This window comes from Cydia splendana, chromosome 23 (genome assembly GCF_910591565.1).
Source record: "Cydia splendana chromosome 23, ilCydSple1.2, whole genome shotgun sequence".
Classification (NCBI taxonomy): domain Eukaryota; kingdom Metazoa; phylum Arthropoda; class Insecta; order Lepidoptera; family Tortricidae; genus Cydia; species Cydia splendana.
The window spans coordinates 6,508,194-6,524,008 of NC_085982.1; the positions used below are offsets into that span (position 1 = coordinate 6,508,194).

Below are 15,815 nucleotides of genomic sequence, written 5' to 3' on the forward strand. Positions count from 1 at the left end.
ATTGACCTCTTTTAATATTTCAGAGCTACAGGTCCGGCCAGCATAAATGAATATCAAGCCTAAAATGCACCACTTTCCCAAGGCTTTATAGTCGAAGTAGTAAATAAATAAAAATTAAAATAATAAAAAGGATGAATATAATAAAAAATATTGTTTGTTATCATTATCAGAAAACACATTCCTTCCCTCCCCTCTCTATAGATACCTACAGTAGCGGCAAAAAATCTATCATACTCCTATTTTCTTGCAGGCATTCGAAAATTCGTGAAATTAGACTTAATATCATGTTAACAATTATTGTATCAACATCACGATCATATAGGTAGGTATATATAATAACATTAATAACGTAGCACTGCACATGGCAACATACGCAGCCACGTTAGCACAATGCGGATTGGGGACTTTACACACCAATTATTGTAGGAATGATATAAATATTGAATTTCTTATTTGAAAACACTCGAATCGTGCAAACAATAAAACCTAGATGGATTGATTTTTATGTGATTTTTATCCTCGTTAGTCTTTGGTTTGAAAATTAAATCGAATACATTACTTTACCATTTAATTAAAGTTAGTAATAGGTACCAAAGAGAATTTGAAATGGAGGCGGATTGTCAAAGTAAATTATGTAGCCACAGTAAATTTACTGCCATCTTTCGACAGAAGATTAAAACTGTTAGAACGCCAATTGACTTTGATCCCTATTCTGTGACTGCTATGTGTTAATTTGTTATGGCTCCTCTACACGATGGGCCAACACCGGCCACTCCAGGGGACGCAGCCATGCGGTAGAATGAGATAGCAATATCACATGCTCCCTCTAACGCATAAATGCGTCCCTTGGAGTGGCCGGTGTTGGCCCATCGTGTAGAGGAGCCATTAAATATTGAAATCAACGCCATCCAGACATTCATAAAGGTATTGCTGTTGCCGCTATAACAACAAATACTAGAAAGTACCGAACCCCCGGTGGGCGAGTCTGATTCGCACTTGTCCGGTTATGGTTCCGTACCTCAAAAGGAAAAAACCGGGCAAGTGCGAGTCGGACTCGCGCACGAAGGGTTCCGTACCATAATGCAAAAAAAAAAACGAAAAAAGAAGCAAAAAAAAAACGGTCACCCATCCAAGTACTGACCACTCCCGACGTTGCTTAACTTTGGTCAAAAATCACGTTTGTTGTATGGGAGCCCCATTTAAATCTTTATTTTATTCTGTTTTTAGTATTTGTTGTTATAGCGGCAACAGAAATACATCATCTGTGAAAATTTCAACTGTCTAGCTATCACGGTTCGTGAGATACAGCCTGGTGACAGACGGACGGACGGACGGACGGACGGACGGACAGCGAAGTCTTAGTAATAGGGTCCCGTTTTACCCTTTGGGTACGGAACCCTAAAAACGGAACCTTTATAGGATCACTCGTGCGTCTGTCTGTCTGTCCGTCTGTCACAGCCTATTTTCTCGGAAAATATTGGACCAATTAAGTTAAAATTTGGTACACATATGTAAAATAGTGACCCAAAGATGGACATGTTTCATTTATAATTTTAAAATATATAGGTTCGAAGTTATTTAAGAAAATAGCCAAAATAATATGACCTTCCCCCCCCTATATCTCCGAAACTACTGGATCTAAAATTTTGAAAAAATACACAAAATAGTTCTTTACCTATAGATGGCAGGAAAACCTATTAGAAATGTGCAGTCAAGCGTGAGTCGGACTTATGTACGGAACCCTAGAAACGCGAGTCCGACTCGCACTTGGCCGGTTTTTTACCCTTTGGGTACGGAACCCTAAAAAACCTGAGCGATTCGCCCGGTACCATTAATAAAATGTTGTCATCTAGCCTTTGCATTAGCATTGTTAAAGACCAGCTTATGCCTTATGGATTTGTGTAATAAAGAAGTCCCATATTATTTGATTATTTATTTCAAAGTTGAGGAACACATTGTGACGGGTTGTGTGTTAAAAAAACCCAAAACAACGAGAAGACTTGTTATGCTCTGTTTCTTCATCTGCCTCAATTTTCCAGGAATAACTGTACACCACAATAAGAGAGTACAGGTCATAAACTGAAAAATAAAACTTATGAACATTATTGCATGTACGTAATAAAAAATATTTGTTGAAATTTGAACTTTAATACCTGTCAATAGAACTGAATATCATATCCGACTAGGGAACGCAAATCGGTTATAACCGTAACCGAAATAATCGGTTATAGCCGATTAGTTTGACAAAAATTCATAACCGATTATTGAAACCGGCTACGGTTATTTTCGATTAAATACTTATAAATTACTTAAATTCTATATTTTTTTACCTGAGGGCCATATTGCGCCTCAGAATTTTCGCGCGTGCCAACGTCGCGGGGGGGTGCGGTTCTGGTTGCTGCTGTTAGGACTGAACCCCTGGAGCATGGCTCACGCGGGCCGGACAGTTTGGGTGTCGGCGGGCCGGATTGGAACGCGTCGCGTGCCGGGGTTTGGAGAGCCCTGATCTAATGACTAAAAAATCCTGCCTGTTTTGGCTGTGACGCCTGTAACTATATTTTTTGTCATTCGTGTACCAAATTTTCCTTCCCTTATTTATGAAATATTTTTATTGAATATTGTATCACGTCCAAGGTCATATTTTACTTTTACTGTATTTTGTCTGTTTTATTAAAAAACGAAGACTTATACTCTCACTCCCTAATACTGTACCTTTATTTTCGTATTTTTTTAATTACTTCATTGAAAATTTATCATTTAATATCGAAAATAACCGTAACCGATTATAACCGATATTCGGTTATTTTTCGAGCATAGCCGCGTAACCGAAACTGGTTATGAAGTTTGGCCGGTTATTGCATGCCCTATATCCGACACATATGGCTGCGTATGCGGTAAAGGGTTAAGATAACCCTATGTAAGGTCAATATGGAGAAGACTAGTATGTATAAAATTTAGTCGTCTCTGCAATGAACACCTCTCGTCATCTCCGACACAGCATCTGTGTGACATATGCCACGAATTCAGTATGACCCTCCTAAAGGGGCCCACTTATTAACAGTCCGCCGGACGGTATCGGCCTGTCAGTTGTTCGGAACTGTCAAAATTTTGTTCTAACTGACAGGCCGATACCGTCCGGCGGCAGGCGTGGCTCACTCCGCGATTTCGTCGCTTTGCTACAGGTAGCTAAAAGTACATCCGTTCGACCCCAATTTTGGGGAAAGCCATAAGCCGCGCGTAGCGCTGTCGCCACCTACCGGCCATATCTGTCCTGACCGTAACCGACGCGTTTTGTTAGAGAGTGAGTCTTCTGTACCTAGTACTATTATTTATTCTGTGCCGGCGGGCTGTTAATCAGTGGGCCCCTTTTAGTGTCATATGTAACTCTGTAGGTATATGATAAGTATAGTTGGTCAAACCAGGTTGGTAGTCAGTAAGAACCAGCATTATCCACACTTACCTGCCATTCCAACTGTGAGAGCTATGGAATACACGTATTTGCCGCCTTTAAAAAGAATTACAAGAATGCCCTTAAATAAATGAAACAGAAATGCAACAATAATGCATAATACATATCTACTTGCGTTTAGGTAAAAGTACAGTGTTATTCTGTAAAAGAAATGCAAATATATTATTTAATTTCCCTTTACAATTTCTCACACACTAAGGGCCACTTGCACCATTCCACTAACCCGGGGTTAACCGGTTAAACCTGGAGTTATCATGGTTACCAGTACAATTAGGCACTGGGTTAATGGTTTAACCGCTTAACTCCGGGTTAGTGGGATGGTACAACACATACTCATACTCATCGAGACAATTATTTTCTAACGATAATTCTAAAGATGCAATTACCTCGGAAACCATAATGGATTCTTTGTGTTGGGTCAAACACATTTTAGAAAAAGTACCGCTACCAGGCGTGGCTCACTCCGCGATTTCGTCGCTTTGCTACAGGTAGCTAAAAGTACATCCGTTCGACCCCAATGTTGGGGAAAGCCATAAGCCGCGCGTGGCGCTGTCGCCACCTAGCGGCCATATCTGTGCTGATCGTAACAGACGCGTTTTGTTAGAGAGTGAGTTTTCTGTACCTAGTACTATTATTTATTCTGTGCCGCTACCACCAGTTTTGACATTGACTTATTCGCTCACGTCTATGTAACTTACTTTTTATGCATCTCGCTTAGTGATCCAAAAGCTGCATAAAAAGTAAGACCGAGCTCAAAAGACCGAGCCCTGTTAGCTCTTTTTTTAGGGCTCACCTCATCTCTTGATGCCTAAAAGGCTAAAAGCCTTTTTTATTTAATTAGTAAAATCTCGCTCGCACTCGCATATTAGTGCAAGATATATATAAACTATTTTACGTAAACGTGAGCGAATATGTCAATCGGCGCGATTCGTGAAATGAATTAGAGGTTAACTATATACAGTAAAGATAATATATCTTTCATATCTAGTGAATCTCTAATTCATTTCCCGAATCGCGGCGCCAGCCGTCATAAGGTACCTCTTTCCGTGGAACGTCACATATCTTTACTATTTCATATCTAGTGAATCTCTAATTCATTTCCCGAATCGAGCCGTAAGTCTTTGGTGGTAGCTTGACGTTATCTTAAAGTTCGAATCGGGCCGTCAGTCGAAAAGCGGCAACTTACGTTTAGCGCAACGGGCCGAAAGTTGACGCTTTCCGGCCTGAGGGCGGAAGAGAATAGGAATGTTAGCATACTTCTTGGTTCCGAGAGTGTTGTGTAAGCGTAGCCAAGAGGCCCGCCTATTATAATATACATATATAACTGCGATTATAATGCATCCTGTGCGCAAACTGCAGCAGAAACAACATTTATTCAGTTTGAACATCACTGTAACACACAACACACAAGTTTAGTTTATTTTTAGTGTTCTTATCTAGAGCACTATTTCTATGAAATAATACGCGGAGATAGATAGGATGAATATTTACATATAATGAGAGAATATTTACAATGATTAATTTACAATTGATTTGCAAATAAGATTTTAGCTTCCGTATCGTACGAAGGAAAATTTAGTTGTGAATGACATTGACTCGTTGTCTCGTTGACGTAGACGGTTTGTGGGCAGCCAGCATTGCGGTGCGCCACAGGACCCCCCTGGGAGAATCAGAGTCCTGCCTGTAAATGAGAAGGAAAGGTTACTTTCCGGCCAGACCGAGTGGTTCTCACCGGGACAACAGCTTGAGCAGGCCTAGCACTTATGCCTGTAGGTGAAGCTGTGTCGTTCTGCATGTAGGCTGGTTTGACGCGGTCAATGGAGACTGTCACTGGTCCTCGTAGTAAGTCCAGTGTGACGGTCTTGTCCGTTCTCTTTAGAACGCGATATGGGCCTGTGTATGGCGGTTCTAGTGATCCACGCAGTGCATCCTGTCTAAGGAAAACATGGCTGCATGAACTTAGGTCCTTGTGAACAAAGACTGACTTGTTTCCGTGCCTTGATGCGGGGACAGGTCTGAGGTGTGACATCTGGCGTTTCAACTGAGTGACAAAATCATCAGGCTGCAGGGTGTTTGAGGTATGAGAATGAAAGAACTCACCCGGGATGCGTAAAGGCTCACCGTACACCATCTCTGCAGCTGAGCATTTGATGTCTTCCTTCCACGCACTTCTTATGCCGAGTAGGACGATCGGCAACACCTCAGTCCACCTTGTGCTGTTGTGGGCCATGATTGCAGCTTTCAGGGAGCGGTGAAGACGCTCCACCATCGAATTGGCTTGAGGATGATAAGCCGTCGTGTGACGCAGCTGTGCACCACAAAGCTCTGCCAAGACCTTAAACATACGTGAGGTAAATTGACGTCCTTGGTCAGTAGTTACGGTTTGAGGACAACCAAAACGCGATATCCAAGTATCGTAGAACGCATGGGCTACCGTTTCAGCCGTGATATCAGACAGTGGCTTTGCCTCCGGCCACCGTGTGTACCTGTCAATGGCTGTGAAAAGGTAACGGAATCCTGATGAAGGTGGCAATGGGCCAACCAGATCAATGTGAACATGACTAAACCTTTCTTCTGGTAATTTGAAATTTCCAAGAGGAGAGGAGGTATGACGTTGCACTTTAGCACGTTGACACGATTCGCATGCACGTACCCAGGTACCGCAATCTTTGCGTACAGATGGCCACACGAATCTCTGAGTAACAAGTTTGATTGTGGATCTCGTACCTGGATGACTCATGCCATGGATGGTGTTAAATATCTTCTGGCGATGCTGCTTGACGATAAACGGACGTGGCTTTGCTTGAGACGTGTCACAATATAAATAAACATTGGTACCTGGTACAGGTACTTTCTCAAGCTTCAGTGACGAAGATCGATTGGCAAGAAGCTCTTGTAGTTCTGGGTCTTCCTGCTGAGCTTGTGCGATGGCATCGAAGTCTGGTGGCACGGCAATGGTCTCGATACGGGAGAGCGTGTCAGCGGTGATGTTGTCTTTCCCGGAAATGTGTCTGATGTCGCTTGTGAACTGCGAAATGAAATCAAGGTAATTGAATTGTCTCGGGGAACATTTCCTGTCTTTTTGCTGAAAGGCGAAGGTGATAGGTTTATGATCCGTATAAATGACGAAGTGTCTGCCTTCGACCATGTAGCGGAAATATTTGACACTCTCATATATAGCGAGCAACTCCCGATCATACGCGCTGTATTGCGTCTGTTGCCGTGTCATCTTCTTTGAGAAGAAAGCAAGTGGTTGCCACTGTCCTTGCACCAACTGTTGTAAAACGCCGGCCAAGGCCGTGCTTGAAGCATCAGTAACTAGAGCAAGTTCTGCGTCCATAATGGGATGAGCCAGTAATGTAGAGTTTGCAAGACTAGACTTACAGTTCTGAAATGCCTCTAACTGTTGATCTGTCAAAGTTAGTGGAGACGAACTTTTCAGTTTAGGTCCAGTTAGCATGTCGTGAAGAGGGGCTTGGTGTTCGGCAGCGTGAGGAACGAATCTTCTATAAAAGTTCAGCATGCCGAGAAACCTGCGTAAGCCACCGACGGTCTTTGGGGGAGGAAATTCTTGCATAACCTTTACCTTCTCGTCGATGGGACGCGTGCCTTCTTCAGATACAGTAAATCCTAGGAATGTGACTTCTTTCTGACCAAAAGAACATTTGGATTCATTGATGAGCATACCGTACTCATGGAACCTATCGAACACTTGCCGTAGATGATCTAAGTGCTGCTTGGCATCTTTAGAATAGATGAGCACGTCATCGATGTAGGAGTACACGAAGTCCAGATCTCTGAGCACCTCATCCAGGAACCGTTGAAAGGTTTGGGCAGCGTTTCGGAGTCCAAATGGCATGAATGGGAAGGAAAACAATCCAAATGGAGTCGTAATTGAAGTTTTGCAGATATCATCTTTGTATACGGGAATTTGGTTGTAAGCTTTAACTAAATCTATTTTTGAAAATATTTTACTACTAGCGAGTCGATGTGCGTAGTCCTCTATGTGGCGGACAGGGTATCTGTCAGGGATAGTGCGTGCGTTCAGCGCGCGGTAATCCCCGCACGGCCGCCAACCATTGCCTTTCTTTGGCACCATATGTAGCGCTGATGCCCATGGTGAATCAGACGGTTGTGCTACACCGTCGCGAAGCATCTCTTCAAACTGCTCCTTAGCAATCTTCAGGCGATCTGGAGCTAAGCGGCGTGGTCTACAGAAGGTAGGAGGACCTGGAGTAGTTCGGATGTAGTGAACAGTGGAATGCTTTACCTCTCGCGGCAGTCCAGATGGTTTCGTTAAGCTGGGATACTCTGCTAGCAAGCGGTGGTACTCACTGTCACCCGAAATTGCCTTAACGCTGGGTTGGTTGCAGTGCTTAAGCTGTCCCGTAGTCGACAAAGTTGTTAAACTGTCAATAAGTAGTCTTCTATTTCTGCAATCGATAAGAATACCATAATGTGCAAGAAAATCAGCGCCAAGTATAGGTTTGTTTACGTTTGCTACGACAAAGTTCCAAATAAAGTCTCTGCGTAATCCTATGTCTAACTTTTGCTTGATTATGCCGTATGTATGTATGAGCGAACCATTAGCGGCAGTAAGCGAGTAGTTGTCAGGCGACTTGCAATTAGGCATAAAATTGCGTGGCAGAACGCAAAGGTCAGATCCGGTATCAATAAGGTATTGAATTTTAGTTACTCTGTCCGTGATAAATAGGCGGCAGGTTGTAGTAGGAGGACAGTCGGCAGCCGCCACGGTAGACTGTCTTGCTAGTTTTCCGCTTTAAAGTTGCACGGCGGAATGCAATTCCGTGCGTTGGTACTAAAGTGACTATGATACCAGCACATACCTGATTTGACAGCTCGATACCGACCGTGTGACTTGGATCTGCTACGACTGCGCGACCTGCTGCTGTTAAAACGCGAACGTCGCTGACCGCTGCTGCTACCGGTGCTTAGCTGAGCAATTTGTTGCGTCATTTCGCTCTGGATGCGCGCCGTTATAGATTGCTCCATCTTCTTAAACATGTCTTCGAACGAAGTCATGCTTGCAACCTGCTTAAAAGAAGAACAAGGTGTCACGTCGATGATTTGGTCTGCAAGGATCGCGATGTCGTCTAAAGAAGCCGTCTTCTGAGACGCGATGATCGCTTGCACTTGAGTAGGTAAGCGAGTGGACCACAAACTTCGGAGAAAATCGTCAGTGACACTATCGCCAGCTAATCCACAAAGGTGACGAAGGAATTGGCTTGGTTTCCTGTCTCCAAGTTCTTCAAATTGCAGCAACTGACGTCTTTTGTTTTCTTGCGACGTTGACAGTCGGTCGATCAATTGTTTTTTCAACTTTTCGTATTTATCTGTTTCTGGGGGCTCCGTTATGATATCCCGTAATTCTCGAGCCGTTTTGGGATCTAGCTCTCTGATAACCTGGAAATATTTCGTTGAATCCGCTTTCACGCCCCAAACGGCGAACTGCGCCTCGACCTGGGCGAACCAAACTTCCGCATCTTCTGCCCAAAATGGTGGTAACCTCATGGTTAACCGATCCACCGCAGCACCTGATCGTTCGGGCTCTATTTTCTTGCAAACTGAATCTTCGAATTCATCGGTCATTTTGAAAATTTTGAAAGTCGCGGGTCACCAATTTAGTGTTCTTATCTAGAGCACTATTTCTATGAAATAATACGCGGAGATAGATAGGATGAATATTTACATATAATGAGAGAATATTTACAATGATTAATTTACAATTGATTTGCAAATAAGATTTTAGCTTCCGTATCGTACGAAGGAAAATTTAGTTGTGAATGACATTGACTCGTTGTCTCGTTGACGTAGACGGTTTGTGGGCAGCCAGCATTGCGGTGCGCCACATATTTAATAAAAACATCACTTTTGACACTGACAGATCAGTATCATATGGGAAACATATGGAATAACTAAAATTTGAATACACTGTTAGATCAATCAAATTAGATAAAAAAAACATAGCGTTTTGAAGAATTAATTCTCAGCAAGCTTTATAATGCTTTCATTTGGTCCTAAATACGCGTAATTCGAGTCTGTTCCACTTAAGGTCGCCTCCAGAATCTCTCGAACTAAATTGACATGAGTTTGACAAATAAAATGATACCAGGAATAGCAAAGAAAAAATAGTCACGAGTGTATGTCGATAAAATGATATCGATAATTAAGATATTGCACTTACTACCCATGTGATAATTGTTTAGGGGTCACAAACGATTTCGATTTATATGAGTGTGACGAGAAAAGTGGTTGATTCGATTGTAAAATTGTGACGTTACCGATCAAATCCGGAGGTGCGGTTGCGAAATTGACAAATTTCAATAGAAGGTAGGATCCTATTATAGAAGTGGTATACGCGGGCCTCCGTGAGGGACAAAACATACGCAATGCAACATTATGATTGGTCGAATTTATTTGTTGCCCACCATAATACATACGAAATTTACGGTGGGGAATAAAATATATATATATGTGAGACTGTGACAAGGACAAACAATAATTTAGCTCTTTCGCTGCTACTCCTACTGAAAGATACATAAGAATATCCCGTTCGGTCATTTCCCCCCACCCCTCATGCCAGATCCAGTTATATACTAGATTCATGCAAATTTCAATGTTAGTATGCAGGTTTGGGGGCAAGTTGTTTATGAGAGAGCTCGGTTGTCGCTATAAATATATATATATTGGTGATTGGTGATTTAATTTCGTACATGTGGCCGATTGATCCATAATTATTTAAATCTGACCTAATTGTCAACTTGAATGTCCACTTTAGTGTCTGGTCTTTACAATCGAAGCAATAGGGATCACCGAGACGATTAAATTTTTGCGTCCACAACACACAAATTAAATGAGAAATTAATCACATTGTACGAAATATCTCCCCGTCTGGGCTGGATTTATTTGTATTTTGAGCCAAAATCACTGTTTCTATGTTATCTCACCTAACTTGTTACTCTTAAGTTTTCCTAACAAATAAAACAAAATACCTAAATAAAATAAAATATTTATTTAATTACAATATGTTTATCCCAATATCCTTGTCTCTATTACTATAAAAAAGCAAATACCAAATAACATTTGAAAAATTACTTAAAGATACATTTTAACTGACCGCGCAACAGTAGCGCCCTTAGCGGTGAATTCTCGCGATATTCTCTAATTCAAACATTTTTGAAAATATCGATATGAACAGCACTGGCCAAACTGTGGTATCATTTGTGCACATTGACCTGTCAATTTAGTTCGCGCGATTCTGGAGGCAACTGTAGAGGTATGCATAAATGACCGTAGTTCTGTAGAAAGCGACCAACTTTTTATTTTTGTCAAAGTGACTTACACCCTAACTCAGTAGCTTTGGTCGCTTTCTGCATTGATAAAAAAATTGAGTTGGTCGTTTTCTGCATAACTACGGTCAAATTTTGGTCCCTTAGGTTATATTTTATTCCTTGGATTGCCAAACCACTCGATGTAGAAGGAACCCACCATCAATTACAATATGGCACTACTAGCAAGGTTTGGTGGATCAGACACTGGTAAAACGGCGTCTTCGGATTTTTAACATGATTATTTAAAAAAAATCAAAGTGGCGGCCATTTTTGACCACGAATTCATATTATGGTACCTTTCGGATCCTTAGATATAAATTTTCATCATGATTAGAACAAATTGTCCGTCCGACATACCGTTTTCGATCTACAAGCAAAAAACTGAAAAATAGCAAAAATTTGTGCACACCTCCTAGGATGGAGCAATTTTAATTTGATCGGCCTGTGTCTGTAATAAGATAGGGGTCATTTATTGAATTGACACAGTATAATTAATATCGAACTGTCGAACTTTTGGCATTGTACTTATCGAACTAGTGTGGTAATATATGTTGACTTTTTAAAATTGTACTTTTACTATCTGTTTCAGCAATTGAACTTTCGGTTTTTAGGGTTTCGTAGTCACCTAGACATCCTTATAGTTTCGCAATGTCTGTCTGTATGTCTGTCTGTCCGAGGCTTTTGCTCCGTGATCGTTAATAGTGATAGGAAGCTGCAATTTGGCATGGATACATAAATCATGCATTGCGACAGAACGGTAAAATAAAAACTATGAAAAATATATTTTTAGGGTAGGTATCTCCCATACAATAGTGACGGGTATCGTTGGATAGGTCTGTCGAAACGAATACGGGTCTAAAAAACCGTTTTGTGATATACCTAGTGAATAATATCGGAAATAATAGCTCGGGAAGAAGAAAAATATGTGTCCCCCCCCCTCTAACTTTTGAACCATGGGTCCAAAAAATATGGAAAAAAATCGTGAAACAAAAGCTTAATAAATACTTTCAATGAAAACTATAGCGAATATGATCGGTCCAGTCGTTTTTGAGTTCTTGCAATAAATCCTCTTTTCTTAGTAAAAAGACGTAAGTACAAAGCGCTGCAAAAGTGCTCCCTTATGCTTGTAATGTACATACATGATACTTACTAGTAGCCCCCGTTTGGTTTATTTTGACAGAATGCTAACTACGAAACCTTACACTGAGCATGGCCCGACATGCTCTTGGCCGATTATTACTTTTGTTAGATAGGTTAGGGCGCCGAGATTTTTAAACTTGCAAGTGCGTAGTGAAAGGAAAAAGAATGGGAGCCCTGCTATAAGGCTTTAAATTTTAAATGTATAGGTATAGGTAGTGAAAAGGTCGTGAACTTGATTCGCAATAAAAACTCGGAGTAAATATCTATGGAGTAGAGACGCGCACTAATTTCTATTTGAAATATTCTGTCGTTTTTGGCGCGGGGGACGAGGTAACGCACACAAATAATGTTAACACTAATGCATTTTTAGCATGCATCGCTACACACGCACACGACAAAATTATCAAACACTAGCAAAAACTATATTCACACAAGTACAAGAACAAACACAGACAACCCTGTCCGTGAACGAGATGACGTCAGTTCTAAGTAAACCTAGATAGTGCGAGGGACGCGCCGATAATATTGTCGATAAAATTGACAATGAATTTTAATTTCTGATTTTATCAATTATAATAATATTACAATATCAAGTCTTTGTACCAGCATTTTACTAACTTTGAATTTTTGTATTGTTTAGATGTTATTTCTAATAGTTTGTCAATTTGTTTAGGGCGAATCTTGCAAGCTGATATAGAATGATTTTTTATTATCAGTTCATTAGTTAATATTTTACATGTTGGTTTACTTCTGAAAGCAATGCAATATACTATCGAGCATGCAGATCTGATGACAGAGATGGAACGCGGCCATAGGATGTCATTTAAGGGATATTGAGTAGGGGATAATTAGTATATATATCGGCGGTAGATCGTAAAATCGGGCATATCGAGATATTACTAGGCATATCATGAAACGCCGCCATTTAATAATCTGCCTTTTGCATTTTTTGCCACGGCTAGTGCTGCATACTATGTGGCATTTGGAGCAGAATGCGTAGGTACTAAAATCATACGCTACTCAAACACGTACTATAAGTAGGCTGTCAAGCCATTTCAATGGTTATCATTTGCTAAAATTAGGACATTCTACTTATTCGATATGCCTAAATGTTGAGGTTTGAACGGTATGGCTGGTGGTCACTAGTCAGATCATGACATGCCGGCGTTTCATGATCTGCTTAGGAATATCACACCTTGAAGTTAGCACGATATGGCTAGTGGTCACTAGGCAGATCATCATCTGCCTAGGAATATCACTCCTTGAGGTTTGTACGATATGGCTGGTGTTCGCTAGGCATCATGACCATCTGTATATTATTCATTATGTTTATATCGATTTTACCGATATTGGTTTTTATGGTGTCCCATCACTAATATTGGTACGGTGATACCAGAGTAATAAATTAAAAGTGCCTATTTATGGAAAGTGACAGCCGTAAATTATTAAAATATTTGACATGTTAAATAAAAATATATAGCTGGTCAAGCAAATCTTGTCAGTAAAAAAGGCGCGAAATTCATTTTTTCTATGGGACGATATCCCTTCCCGCCTACATTTTTCAAACATGCCGCCTTCTTCTACTGACAAGATCTGCTTGACCGGCTATTATGTAGAAACTAAAGGAAAAAATTATTTTCAAAAAAGAGTCTATCGGTAATTTTACGTTATTTAGGGGTTGTGCACAAATCACGCGAGATGTTTTCGACTACTTTTTGATCCCCCGTCCCCCTTTTCTTTATTCTTATAGATCTATTTATTTGATTAAATAGATTAGGTTGATATGAAACTAAGGTGTTATATAAAAATAATGTGTTACATAAATTATATGTGACGTCCTACGGGTAAAGGTACCTTATGGGGGTTGGCGCTTACGCTATTATTAACGCCGCTCCAATATTATTGCGGCGCCATGCGACGTAAGCGCCGGCCGCCATAAGGTACCTTTTTCCATGGAACGTCACATATAACAAAAAGCAACGCAAATAGGGCATATTACTGCAACGTTCTGCCGCCAGAGTGTAGCACTAAGCTAGCTAGTAAATTTTCTCTTTTCTCTTTATCGCTCAAATATGCAATAGTGATAGAGAGGTTAGATAACGAAATTTAAATTTTCTTGTTCCGCGGCGGACCCCCAGATTGTGATGGATTGTGGTAGTCGCGCCCCCTTCGCAGAGTTTCGCATAATATTTCCTATTAGAAATTCTACTCGTAGCTAATTAATATTTAGAAAGTCTTCTGTAGAATTACCCTAAATTTGATCTAATATCATATCACTGGTATCACTGTCAGATTGACAATGTTTTTTAGTTATTTGCAAAGTTAATGCACTATTTGATAATATTTAGATGTAATAGTACTTACATATGATAAGAAACGTGTTCTTTTTGTAGACTAGACGTTTCCGATCTCATTTTGCACGAGAAAACGCTGCAATTCGGCATTTTCGGCTCCTATCATTCCGCTTAGACTGACGTTTGCTGAATGGCGTATGACGTGTGGCAACTAGTTTTATATAACCTCCTTGACCGGCGGCCGCGATCTTTTTGCAGAGGGGAACGCCTGTTAATGGCCGCTCCATAGATATTTACTCCGAGAATAAAAACGAGGAAATCTTGCAAAATATAGGTGTAATTTTTCCGAATGACATTAGTGACAGTAAAACAGTAAAATATAGAAAAAGGTATAAAAGTATATCGATATCAAAGGAGGCCGTCATCTACACTCCCCACCCTAGTGCGCAAACTAGCACTAATTAGCTAAGGGTACAGGAGCCACGCGCGCCACAGACCGGCGCAGCACGCCGGTAGCGGTGCTGATGTCGACTACCCTGATGCGACCGTCTTTTCCAGGCAGGACACTTTTTATTAGGCCTCGTGGCCACACGTTTCGAGGCGAATCAGGGTCAACGACAAGCACTAGGTCACCGACACCCAGTGGCTTCTGCTCCTGTTGCCACTTTTTTCTCGGTAACAGAAGCGGGAGGAACTCCTTCATCCACCGCTTCCAGTACATATCGGCCAATCGCTGCGCTATTCGCCATTGCTTCCTTAAAGCTAAGTCTGAATCGTCAAATACGCCATGTATTGGCAACCTGGATGAAGAGCCTACAAGAAAGGGGTTGGGCGTAAGCGCGTCAGAGGAGCCCGGCTCTACCGACACGTGTGTTAGTGGTCGACCGTTGACAATACCTTCTACTTCCGCTAGTGCTGAGAGTTTCGTCTCGGGGCGCTCGTTCTTTTAAAATGACACGAAGAGATCGCTTTACGGTCCGAATCACTGGCGGGCGGAATAAAAGTCCAGCGAACTTGATTGTTAAGAGCTTCGGCTCTAAGTGGTTCTTCGTCGAGCTCCTGTATGGATCTTCGCAATTCGACGTCTGCTCCGCGTAGGTTCGTGCCGTTGTCGGAATAAATATGCGACGGCCACCCACGTCGAGACGCCATTCGTCGAAGCGCCATAATCAATGAGTCAGTAGTAAGTGTGTGAACTACTTCTATGTGGACTGCACGAACGGTTAGGCAAGTAAACAAAACGCCGTAACGTTTTTCTCGTCGTCTGCCTACTGTGACTTCCATGGGCCCAAACAGATCGATCCCGCAAAAGGTGAAGGCACGTTGATGATGCGCCATGCGCGCTTGAGGTAAGTCACCCATCCGAGGCACCTCTGGGGTAGCCTTTCTTAACCTGCAGAGCATGCAACGAGACGCAACATTTTTGACGGTAAGTCGCAGGTGAATTATCCAAAATTCTTGTTTTAAATCATTTACTACCGCTTCTTGGTGTCCGTGGGCAGCGTTCACATGATAGTGCTTGACCAAAAGCTTGGCAGTAGGATGCCGTCCATCAAGAAT

At 41.6% G+C, this 15,815-nt stretch overlaps 1 protein-coding gene and 1 long non-coding RNA gene across 6 annotated transcripts in view; both read left to right on the forward strand.

Annotated features, from left to right (window-relative positions):
- LOC134801870 (uncharacterized) overlaps positions 1-148 on the forward strand; it is a 39,940-nt gene extending 39,792 nt beyond the window's left edge. For all 5 annotated transcript variants that reach the window (XM_063774515.1, XM_063774516.1, XM_063774517.1 and 2 more), the window contains one exon: positions 24-148. In XM_063774515.1, the coding sequence (XP_063630585.1) occupies positions 24-50 (27 nt within the window). In that variant the 3' untranslated portion in view covers positions 51-148. The remainder of the gene's footprint in view (positions 1-23) is intronic.
- The window catches only part of LOC134801917 (uncharacterized), a 204,840-nt gene that overhangs the window by 157,413 nt on the left and 31,612 nt on the right, over positions 1-15,815 (forward strand). The gene's annotated exons all lie outside the window — the stretch shown is intronic.